The sequence below is a fragment of the Phascolarctos cinereus genome, unplaced genomic scaffold, assembly GCF_003287225.1.
Source record: "Phascolarctos cinereus isolate Bilbo 61053 unplaced genomic scaffold, phaCin_HiC Scaffold_5;HRSCAF=322, whole genome shotgun sequence".
Lineage (NCBI taxonomy): Eukaryota > Metazoa > Chordata > Mammalia > Diprotodontia > Phascolarctidae > Phascolarctos > Phascolarctos cinereus.
The window spans coordinates 319277124-319289381 of NW_027555958.1; the positions used below are offsets into that span (position 1 = coordinate 319277124).

The 12258-nt window shown below is 40.3% G+C and overlaps 1 protein-coding gene across 1 annotated transcript in view; it reads left to right on the forward strand.

The window, feature by feature from the left end:
* USP32 (ubiquitin specific peptidase 32) overlaps positions 1-12258 on the forward strand; it is a 263795-nt gene that overhangs the window by 220401 nt on the left and 31136 nt on the right. Inside the window, 1 exon segment of the mRNA XM_020991809.2 lies at positions 6030-6214. Within this exon segment, the coding sequence (XP_020847468.1) occupies positions 6030-6214 (185 nt within the window).

The window sequence follows — 12258 nt, forward strand, 5'->3', positions numbered from 1 at the left end:
AGGGTATGACCATGTGTGTAGCTGAGATGGATTGGAGAAATATGTTATATGAACTAAAAAGATTGAGAAACTGAGGGAACTGGGAAGGATTTGAGGGAATATTGAAGTCCTCTAATAGAGCAGGAAAGAGATACTGTGAAGTAGGCACTGAACTCGTAGAGGAATGGAGAATGTCTTGGAAGTTGATAGACAACAGCCACCAGGTTATGGATTGGGTGAAAGATATGGATAGTATTCATCTCAAAGGAAAATGCCTGTAGAGGAAAAATCTAGAAATGACAGTGAGGAGCAAGGAGTATTCCACTTCAGTCAGTGAGTTGAGGGGTATTATTGAAAATTCAACCATAGTGGGAGGGAAGAAGCAGTGTCATCAGGAGGGAGCCAGGTCTCAGTGCCAGAAGATTAAGAGTAGAAAAGGAAGAGGTTTAAGGATGAAAAGTTTTTAAATTATATAACAGTTGTGCAAGGAGCAGGGAGATTTGAAGTGGGAGATTATTAAGAGGCTTAATTGGAGGTGAATGGTAGGAAAGGAGTGACCATTTGGGAATATGGAGAATGGGATTTATGCATCAGTAACAAGTGGTTTAGACTTACTGAGATGGGATGTGGGATTCCCATGCAAAGGTGTGGTAATATACTATTGAGTAATGAGTATAAACAGAGTATTAGTAGTTGGATAGAGGTCTATTGAGGGAGAGATATGATTAGACTCTTTAGGGTCCTCCCTTGAGGTGTTCAGCCTTATGTCAAGTGATAATGTTGATCACAGGAAAGAGAAAAACTGGAATTGTGAAGTGTCACAGAAGAGAGGAGAAAATTTCCAGAAAAAAAGGCAATTAGAATGAAATTCTGCAAAAATGTCAAGAAGTCTGATATAATGCCCTTGTATTTCATAATTATGACCTCATCTGAGGAATTTCAAAACTGCCATTTATAGACTCATCGGGCTCCAAATTAGATTTTAGATAGATGGTGAGGAAATAAATGTAGAGCATTTGTTCATATAGTTTGGCAGTGAAAGGAGAGCACTAGGACTATTCAGTCACGTCAAGGCTTTTAAAAAAGTTGGAAGGGAATTGTTTGAGAATAAACGGTCATGAGAGAGATGGTGCTAAGTATGGGAGCTAAGTCTTTGAGGATTCAGTTATTCGTAAGAGCTACAGCACAAGTAGAAAATTACAGACACTCTAACCCTTCTTCTTAGGCAAGAAAGTAAGATTGAGAGAATAAGTGTGGAGATGTATTGGGGTGGAAAGGAGAATCAGATGAAAGGACATCATAAATGAATGACCTTGATCTCAAAAGGGCGGCATACTGGAGTAGAGAGTGCTAGGCTTAGTGGTAGGATAGCGTAGGTTCAAATCCTACTACTAATATATGTCTAGTGACATCAGGTACAAGTAACTTAGCATCCATGAGCCTTAGTTTCTTTGTCTGCAAAATGGGAATGACAATAATAACCTGTAATTTGTACCTTACAGGGATATTGAAAACCTCTGTTAGTGTCAGTTTCTATAGTGTAGGTCATCTGCTATCAGTAGAAATAGAAAGCAAGTTGGTACTTGGGAAGAAAGGAACTCCTCCAGGCTTTGATTAATTGTGTTTAACACTCATAACCATTGCAAAATAGAAGATAGTACTTATGGCCCAAAATAATGACATGTCAGATATGGTCCTCTCCCCCCAAGCATTTTTGTTTTGTTTGGCTTATACTTAGTATTTCATTGGTTAAAAAGAACTTCCAGTGACGAAATTCCCCCTATCCATGCAGATCAGCAAATGATGAACCAGTCAACAAACTTTTATGAAGGACCTACTTTATACCATGCCCTACACCAGCCACTGGGGATACAGAGACAAAAATTGAACAGTTCCTATCCTCAAGGGCTTTACATTCCATTAGGATAAAGAGCATGTTTGTACATAAGTATATAAAGGAAATATGCCTAATAGATACAAGGTAGTTTTGGAAAGGAGTTATTAGATAAGGGGATCAGAAAAAGGCTTCATGGAGAAGGTGGTGCTTCATTAGAGACTTTAAGGAAGTAAGACATTTGACAAGGCAAAGGGAATGCATTCCAAACAGGTGGATCTGCTAATATAAGGGCATGGCATCAGGACCATGACATCACAAAGACTTTGCACAATTTGCAGATAAATTGGATTTAAATGTGGGAGGGCTGTACAAAGTCACCAACCTTGCTTTCTCTTCCAGAGCCATCTAGGTCAATGGCAAGATATAGATCAGGAAAGACTGGAGATGGCCACAGGTGCAGTGAGAGACTTTGGCCTTTTTAAACTAAGCTCTTTCCCAGGTCTCAGTTTGACTGAGGCAACTCCCATTTAGTGATTAAAGCTAGGTAAGAAATGAGGCTAAGAATGGCCTCTTTTACCTAATCAAAAAAAAAAAAAGTCAATCTGGGAGGGAAAGACCCTCAGGGTTTCTGGACAAAACAGAAACAATTGCTATTTACATTCTGAGGACTCAGGGCCCAAACAGTGACCCCAGTGGGCCTTGCCTGGGACCTATTGTTGGCCAGCTCATGAAAACCAGTCTTTTGGATTTAAGGCATGGTCCTTAAGAAAGAAATCTAACCTGTAAACCCCAAGATATCTTTTGAAGTTTCAGTGATCAAAATTTATATTCCTTTGGGCAGAGCATCCACAAGTAAGGGTATGATACCCTATGTGGACAGAAGGAGAGGAAGGGAAGGGAAGAAGGAAGGAAGGAGCTGTGTTTCCCAACTGGCCAATTCCAGTGGAGCAGCTGGTACTGCTACTCACAGGTTGTTGTTTATCCTTCATTGCCAAGAGGATCTTGACATCAGGAAGGTGATTTGCAAATGAATTGGATTTAAGTGAGGGAAGGCTGTGCAAAGTTACCAGCTGCACTTTCTCCTCTGAAACCATCTGGGTCCAGTGGCAAGATGTAGATCTAGACTAAACCTCACAAAATATCTTGATTATTGCTTGGGCACTAATTATCTCAGAGTGAACGTAAATAGCAGTTGTTTCTGTTTTGGCCAAAAACTCTGAGGGTCTTCCCCTCCTAGATAGATTTTTTTTCCCTGACTGGCCATTCTTTTCTTCATTTCTTACCTACCCTTAAATTACTGAATGGGCTTAGCCTCAGTCAGACTGAGACTTGGGAAAGAGCTTAGAAAGGCCAAGTACAAAGGTATAGAGAGAGATGGAACTTCATGTTTGAGGAACTACAAGAAGGCCATTTTGAGTGAACTACAGAGTACAGAAGGGGAGAATAATGTGTAATGATTAGGCTAGAAAGGTTGGTTGGGGCCAAATTGAGAACACCAAACAGGAATTCACAATTTTCTCAGAGAGACAATATGGAACCATGGAGTATGTTGAATGGGGGGGTAATATGGTCAGACTTGCAGTTCAGCAGTTTTGTGGGGGATGTATTGGAGTGAAGAGAGACTTGAGGCAGACCAATTAGGAAGATAGTGTAATAGTATAAGAAAGAGGTGATGCAAGCCTGAACTAAGGTGGTGGCTGTGTGAGAGGATAAAGAAGGGATTGAAATAAGAGATGTTGTAGAGTCTCAAAAAATTGGTTGGTCAACAAATTAGATATGTATGTGGGCTGAGGGAGTTGAGAATAATGCTGAGGTTGCAAACCTGCAAGACCAGAAAGAGAGTAATCCCTTCTATAGAATGGAAAGTTAAGAATGGTGTGTTTGGGATATGTTGAATTTGAGGTGGCTATAAACATGCAGTTTGAAATGTCTAATAGGCAGACTGAAGCCCTGAGGAGAGAGACTGAAACTGAAGGAATGTAGAGGTTAGAGAAGAGGACCCAACACAGAGACTTCGGGGTACACATAGAAGCATGATATGGATGATGAGCTAATAAAAGCAGCTGAGAAGGAGCAGTCAGGTGAATAGGAGAACCAGTGGGGAGTAAGGTCATAGTAACCCAGAGAAAAGAGAATATCCAAGAGGAGAGAGTGTGATCAACAGTGTCAAATGCTGTAGGGAGGTAAAAGAGGATAAGAACTGAGAAAAGATCATCAGATATGACAATTATTAGTAGTAATTGATAATTTTATTAGTAACAAATAAGTTGTTTTAGGTGAGTGATGAGATTGGAAGTTAGATTGCCAAGAGCTGAGAAAAGTGAGTAAGAGGAGAAGTAGAAGCAATGAGCAGACAGCTTTTTCTAAGAGTTTGGCTATGAAAGGAAGATGAGCTTTAAGACTTGAAGGAAAGAGAGGTTCTTATAAAGGTTTTTTTGGTTTTGTTTTTTTAAGGATGGGAGAGATGTAGGCATGTCTGTAGTCAGAAGAAAAAAGATTAGGAGATAGGGAAAGATTGAGGGAGCGATCTGGTAGAGACCAAAGAATATAGGATCAAGCACATATAACAGAGTGTACCTTGTCAAGGAGAAGGAGCACTCCCACTATTAGATACTGAAGTAAAGGAGAGAATAGTGGAGAGTAAGTGATGTCAAGTGATTCTGACATGTAAAGAAATGGAAAAGAGCATACTCAGATCTTCTAGTCTTAGATGGTTGCCCTGAGGCACTGAAAGCCTGCATGACTTGCCCACATTCACACAGCAGCAGTGTTTCAGAAGTGAGACTTGAATTATGGCTTCCTGACTCCAGGTTCAGCTCTAGGTCTGATAAGCAATTCTACATCTCTTTCCAAGCTTTATTAATGCCATTTGGTTTTTACACCACTACCATTGAACCCTCTCTTGTAACAGCTAAAGTCACTTAAGCAAAACCTATCATCAAAATGACTGTCAGCACCATAAGTAATATTTTACACCCTATTCCTTCACCTAGAGGAAGAATGTATATTTCTTTATCTAATACCTGGGACCAGGATTGGTCATTTGTGTTTGGTTTCCCTTTATTATTGTTTCTGTTTACGTTGTTATAGTCATACATATTGTTATCCAGGTTCTGCTTACTTCACTCAATAATAGTTTGTACAAGTCTTTGTTTCTTTGAATGCTTCAGATGTGAACTTCGAACAATATCTCTGTTACAAAGCCAGACAATTAGGGTAGGGTTTGAGGGTTTCTGGTTATCAAGTGTTCTGCACAGCTCTTCTTGACTATTAGAAAACTTTAGTAGTCCTTTCTTTGAAACTTATAAAGTGTAGCCTTATTTGATGCTCACTCCAATTCTAAGGTAAGCTGTGTATCTGGCATTTACAGATGAAGAAACTGAAAGCCAGAGAGACCCCACGACTTGCTCAGTCACAAAGGTAGATAGTGGAAGAGTTGCAAGTAGCTCAGATCTCTTGGCCATTGGTCTATATAAGACTTAGCTTCTTTAATGACTTAATTTGCGTTTGTTTGGTAACAGATCATAAACACTTGAATTTTTTCTTAATGAGAAGCCACCAGCAAACTTTCTGTTGGGCTCAACTTAAATTCTCTAAAACAGTTCTTCCTGAGCCTGACTATACACTGTTAGGATATTTGTATTTATTTAAAAGGATATCATCAAATTATTTTTACATTTTCAAACCCAAACTACTTTTAATTCACCTTACTTTTAGGAAAAATAAATTTACACTATATGTTGCCCCTTGAAAGAGCTAGAATGTGTGTGTGGTAAAGTCAGACCTAAGAAAAGGTACCATATCTCTTAAAAAGGTGGGACAATTTTATGTTTACTGAACCTCTTTATAAATGATTTTAAACAGTTGAGAGTTTTGAGGTGTAGAGCTTATATGAGTTTTTATGTTTAAGTAGTTATGTTCAAATGAGAAATGTTTATCAGAGGAAGTACTAGATGGAAAGTTGACTCAAGCAGAATAGTTTCCCAGCAAAGAATGTGGTAGACCTTTCATTGATTCATTCAGCTTTAATTACCATTGTTTTGATACTAGACAGAGAATATACTGCATAATTTATTCCTCAAGCAATTCTGCCAGAGAGAGGAGGCAAACCATGAAACTTGTTATTAGTATTTAGAGAAAGAGGAAAGGGAGTGCTGCTCCTTTGGGTACATCTCATTTTTGAACTTTCTGTTTTCTTGATTTATACACATAGATGAGGACAGAGCTCTACTTTCTGTCATCCCAGAAGAATCGTCCCAGTCTCTTTGGCATGCCATTGATTGTTCCATGTACTGTGCATACCCGGAAGAAAGACCTCTATGATGCAGTTTGGATTCAGGTATCCCGACTAGCCAGCCCACTTCCTCCTCAGGAAGCCAGTAACCATGCCCAAGATTGGTGAGTGTGGGGGACTTATTTGAAGTGTTTTGTTGCCCAGGGTTCTGAAACAATAAGCAGTGACTTATATAAACTTTGCATAATTTATGGGGGTACACCTGAGAATCAGATTAATGAATGACTACTAGCTGAAGGGCTATCCAAAGAACATCAAATCTAAATCTTTGCCTTTACGTCCTGGAAAGAAAATTGTAGCCCTTTCCCCATCCAGCCTAGTCCAGTGCTGAATAGCCCTTACAATAAGCTAAGTATAAACTGAATCTCTTGCTATAGCTCATTTTTTCATTATTTTTCCTTACCTTGCATATACATTCCACAGATGGATGTTTTTCACAGTGTTATGAAGCTCAAAATACGACTCATTTATTTCAGCACGTATGCAGTATATACTCTGCCATGAGAAATTAATCTGTCATTTCTATGTTGAGTCCTTTTAAGCTTCAAAAGCTGGAAAAATGCTGAAAGATATAAGCAAGACTTGATTAGTGTCCTTGCATTTTCAGTTTAGCAAACAATGTCTTTGTACATTAAATGTCTATTAAATTGTCTGTGTTAAATAGACAATGAAATGTTTATGTGCAAAGGCTCGGAGTGTAATGCAGAGGTAATTAAAATATAATCCCTTCAGGGCAGCTAGGTGGCGCAGTGGATAGAGCACTGGCCCTGGATTCAGGAGTCCTCAGACACATAACACTTAGCTGTGTGACCCTAGGCAAGTCACTTAACCCCATTGCCTAGCCAAAAAAACCAAAACAAAAAAAAACCCTCACAAATAAAATATAATCCCTTCCCTTAAGAAGCTTATAGACCAGGAAGAGAAAAAGGAGATGTATGTAAATAATTACAAAATAGGATATGAGTGTGTAAGAGAGTTTACAAAGTATTTTACAAATTTCATGAGTCCTTGGAGACCATCTAACTCTACTTCCCTCATTTTAGAAATGAGGCAATTGAAACCCAGAGAGAGAGAGGTTAAGTGATTTGCCTAAGGTCGCATACAAATAGCAGAGGCAGAATTCACGCACACCATGACTCTTCAAGGCAGAACCCATGGTCATGCCTGAAGGGCAAATCTCTCTCTCTGTCACTCTCCTTCTCTCCCTCTCCGCCCCCATTCCTGTTTACGTCTAAGGAAAATGAAGTTTCACATGACCATCCACAGAAGCTTCGAAAAGGGGAAAGGTATTATTAAAGATCAGCCTTCCAGTAGATAGCAGGGGAGAATCATAGGATTTAGAGCTGGAAGGGATCTTAGGGATTATCTTTTTCAGCCCTGTCATTTTACAGATGAAGAAACTGGCAGGTTACATAATTTGCCCAAGGTTACAGGGCTGGTAAGTAGCAGAGGTAGGATTTAAACACAATTTTTTTTGGACTCTACATCAAGTACACTTTCCTGTAGGTCATGCTGCTTCATACGTCATGCTGGTTCAGTGAATTTATTGAGTTTGTTAGCATCATGATGGTTTATTTGGTCTCTGATTTCAACTGTGTACTGAAGGTGGGATCATTTTACTGGTGCTGAGGAGCACATGAGAAGTCTGCTTCCTAAGTAACTGAGTAACATGAAGCATTATGTTCAGTGATTGCCATTGGTGGTTCAGGATCATTTGCTATATAACTAGGCTCAAGATAAAAAGTGAAAGAATGGCAAGTACATGTGGACCAGGAGGAAACCTGTGAGAGAACTGCCATTTCTCAAAGCAGAAAATGAAATTCAGAGACTTTTCTATTTCAGATAAGAGTTGTGTAGTTTTGTAATTTTCGAAGGAAATGCTGAGAAGAAGCCCATATCATTCTACTCTAGCAAGCTACTGCTAATCAGTCAGTCAGTCAAGGTTTTATTAAGCCCTGCTATGCACCAGGCACTCTGCTAAAGGGCACAAAGACAAAGATGAAGCTGCTCCTGCCCTTAGGGAACTTACAGTCAGAGAACACGTACATAAGATTACGAAGAAAATTAGCGTGGACAAAATAAATACAAAGTAATTTGATAAGGGAGGCACTAGCAGCTGGGGGGGATCCAGAAAGGTCTCCCATAGGCAGTGTTGTTTAAGCTGAGCTTTGAAGAAAGATTAAGCATTCTAAGAGGGTGAGGTGAGGACGGCAAGTACCCTGCTTGGGGATAGCAAAGAACCAGCGTCTGAGATAGTGCTGTATTTTGTACATACTTCCATATTTACATATTGTGTCTCTTTAGAATGTACATTCCTTGAGAGCAGGGGCTATTTTTTTTTGCCTTTTTTATACACCCAGTATTTACTTAGCCCAATGCCTAACACATATTAAGTGCTTAATAAATGCTTATTGATTTACTAACAGGAGATCATACGTCATAACTTACTAGAAAATGAAGATTAGTTTGGCTGAATGAAGGAAAAGGCACTTATAAAGTGCTTACTATTTGCTAAGCACTGAAGATAGGTCCGAGGGACCTAGCCCCTGCCCATAAGGACCTTATATTCTAATAAGGAAGATAACTCATGGGGAAGGGTAGACAATAAAGGTAGTTCATTGATAAGCCCTTTCCAGTAGGAGTGGTACTGTTGATTTCATTGTTGTGCCCAGCATAAAAGTTGGACTATGGTAGGTTGTAGAGAGGGTGAGAACCAGAGGGAGCAAGCAGAAGGCATGATGGCCTGAGTGGATGGCTAGATGGGATATGGTGGAGAAGTGTGGTCTTGGACCATTTAGATATAGTGGGCTAAATGGACAGGTTTACATTCACTCACCAACATCCTAATGTGAGAGTTGTAGATTAGAGTATTAACTTCCCCTGAGACTAGAGGCATGGATTCTACAGGTCCAGGGTACAGAGGTTCAGGTCCACTCTGGAAGAGTGAGACCAAGTGAGAAGCCAGGCAATGACAGGTGGCAGGATGGCCTAGATGGACAACTGCATAGGATGTGAAGGTGAAGCATGGACTAAAGAATGCGTGAAAGGCAGTAATGTGTAAGTCCAGAAAGGTAGATTGGAGCCAGGCCGGAAAGAGCTTTAAGGGTCAGAGAAATTTGTATTTATTCCTAGAAGTAATTAGGAGGTGTTGGAGTATATTAAAGTAAGGAGTGTGTGTGTGTGTGTGTGTAGGGGTGCAGTTTACATGGTCAGACGTGTGCTTAACAAAAATTATTTTAGCAGCTCTGCAAGAGGGATTGGAGAGGAGACTTGAGACAGGGAAACCATTTTTTGCAATATTATATCACTCCAATTTTCCTGTCAATCTTCAGCCTCCCTTGGAAAGGGGAGAAATGCTGTTCCATCATGCTAAGTCTCCTTCCTGGTTTCCAGTCACGAAGGAGAAAAGAAGAAATGCCACTTCATCAGACAGGTCTCTTGTCCTTGAGGTGTGGGAAGAGGCCTCCATTCCATCCAGGGTCCCCTACCTGGTCTCTAGCCTCCCCCAGGAAGAGGCTCAATTCCATGAACACCAGCCTTCTCCCTTTCAGGGAAGAGGAAAAGGTCACTTCATCACGTCTCCAGCCTAGTTGCCTGCCTTTGAAGAAGGAGAGTACCACCACTCCTTCAGGATTTAGCACTTGTCCCATTGCTTTAGGAACCTTAAGTTCTGAGAGAACTCCTGGCTGAGGCCATTGCCTCTATGGACTGTGGAAACCTATCTGAATTCATTCCTCATTGATTTACAGTCTGTCTCCTTCCATACTCTCTCCATCCCAGTGATTCCAAACACCTGCTGTCATTCAAACCTGATTTTTTTTTAATTTTTAAATTTTATTTTTTTCTCAATTACATGTATACAAAAATTTTTAACATTCTTTTTTTTTTTTAATTTTGAGTTCCAGATTCTCTCCCTCCCTCCTATATCTTCCTCCTCCTTGACAGAGCAAGCAATTTGATATAGGTTTATATGTGTACAGTCAAACCTGATTCTTTATCCCTCACTGCCAGATCCTTTATTCTCATACCTCACAACTCAGTTCCCCCAGAGTGTTCTACTCTAAAGCTACCACCTTTTCCACTGTGCTCTCTGGATTGCCTACTGCATAGACAACAAATGTGCTTTCAACTTAAATCTTTTCCGTTTCTGCTCTTTCCATCTTTTGGCTCCCTCCTGATTATATAGCCTCTTGAGAACACTTCTTACTGCCCATTGCTACTTCCAGGTTCTCCCGCTATCACTATCACTCAGTAGCTTCTCCTCCTTTGAGATTCTCAATCCATATCTACCGTCTAATCAAAATCCTAGCAGATGTCGTCTACAGACCTCAAAGACCCTGTGTTTTTCCTCAGTGAATTGAGTGCCTGGTTCAGTCTTTCATCCTTAACTGCTGCCCCTATACTAGGGGACTTCAGCATATATTGATATTCTAACTGTATCTCACTATATCTACACTTTAATGTTACATTAGTTTACTAATTTACTAATTAGTTTATTAATTTCATATAACTCATTCTTCCATGCCACCTCAGCCACACATAGAGATGGGCATGCCCTTGTGCTGTCACCCACAAATGTACTATTTTTCCATGTTCATTAACTCTGAAATTCCCTTATATGATCACAATCCAATGACATTCCACCTCTTCCTCTGCCTTGCAACTCCAAACTTTGTCCCACCATGACCTCTAGTCCTTCTACCACCTAGTTCAACTTAACCCTTTCCTCTTCTCTTGAATCCCTTGCTGTTATATTGCCAGGCTTGCCCTGCCACTGGTCACTCCCACCATTCTGCTGCCTTTGCTGTTATACACATACTGCTGAATGAAGCTAGAGAGAATCACAAAGTTGTACTGCCTGGATCCACCACAGATTTGTGTTACAAAATGTCAACAAGGCAATCCTTTTACACTACCTCTCTACTTAACTCATTATCCCACTCACCATAGCAGGTCTTCCAAACCCTTTAATTCCTCCTTAAATCTCCCATGTCTTTCCCTGCTCTCACCTTCTCATCTGAGAATCTTGCCTCATTCTACTGAAAAAAATTGAGGTCATTTGCCAAGATCTCCCTCTTTTCCCTTCCTCCGTATCTCACATCATTTATATGCCTTCTACCACTATCTCTTCTTTACCCTGTCTCACAGAATGAGGTAGCCCTTTTTGCCAAGGCAAAACCCTCTGTATGCACAAGTGATTATATTCCATCCTGTCTTCTCTAACAGGTTGCCCCCTCTATCATTCCCATTCTCTGTTACCTTCAATCTCTCCCTGTCTACTACTTCCCTCCTACTTACAAACATGCCCATGCTCACACCCTATTCTCAAAAAACCCTTATTTGATCTATACATCTCCACTAATTATCATCCCATTTTTGTCCTCCCTTTTGTGACTAAACTCCTTGAAAAGGCCATCTACTGTAGATGTTGTTTCTTGGCTTCCAGCTTCATCATTTGGTTGAAACAGCTCTCTCCAATATTACTAATGATCTTTCAATTGACAAATCTAATGGCCTTTTCACAACCCTTATCCTTTTTGACTTCTTTGCAGCTTGTGACACTGTCAGGCTTCCTCTTTTTGATACTCTCTTCTTTATAGGTTTTCATGACATGACTCTCCTGGTCTTCTCCTACCTTTCTGACAATGACTTCTTAGTCTTCTCAGCCAGATCTTCTTCCGGTTCATACCTACTAACCAATGTGTGCCTTCCCCCAAGGTCTTTCCTGGTTACTCTTCTCTTCTTCCTCCTTCCCTTCTGAGCTTATCAATGATTGTAACAGATCCTGTGGATTCAGTTATCATCTCTGTGGTGATGATTCTCTGTTTCACTTATTATCTAGCCCTACCATGTCTGCTAGTCTCTAGACTACTTATTAAATATCTGGAAATAGATATCCATAGACATCTTAAACTCACTATATCCAGAACTAAACTTGTTATTTTCCTCAGGAATCCATTTCCCCTTTCCAAACTTCTCTACTGATTCCTGTTAAGGGTGCCATCATCCTCCCATTCGCCCACACGCACAACCTAGTTATCACCTTTGACTCCTCACTTTCTTCTCCTCCTTCCTCCCTCCTACCCCGATCTCTTACCTGATACACCCCAGCTTCACATTCAGTCTGTCGCCAGGGTCAATCAGTGTT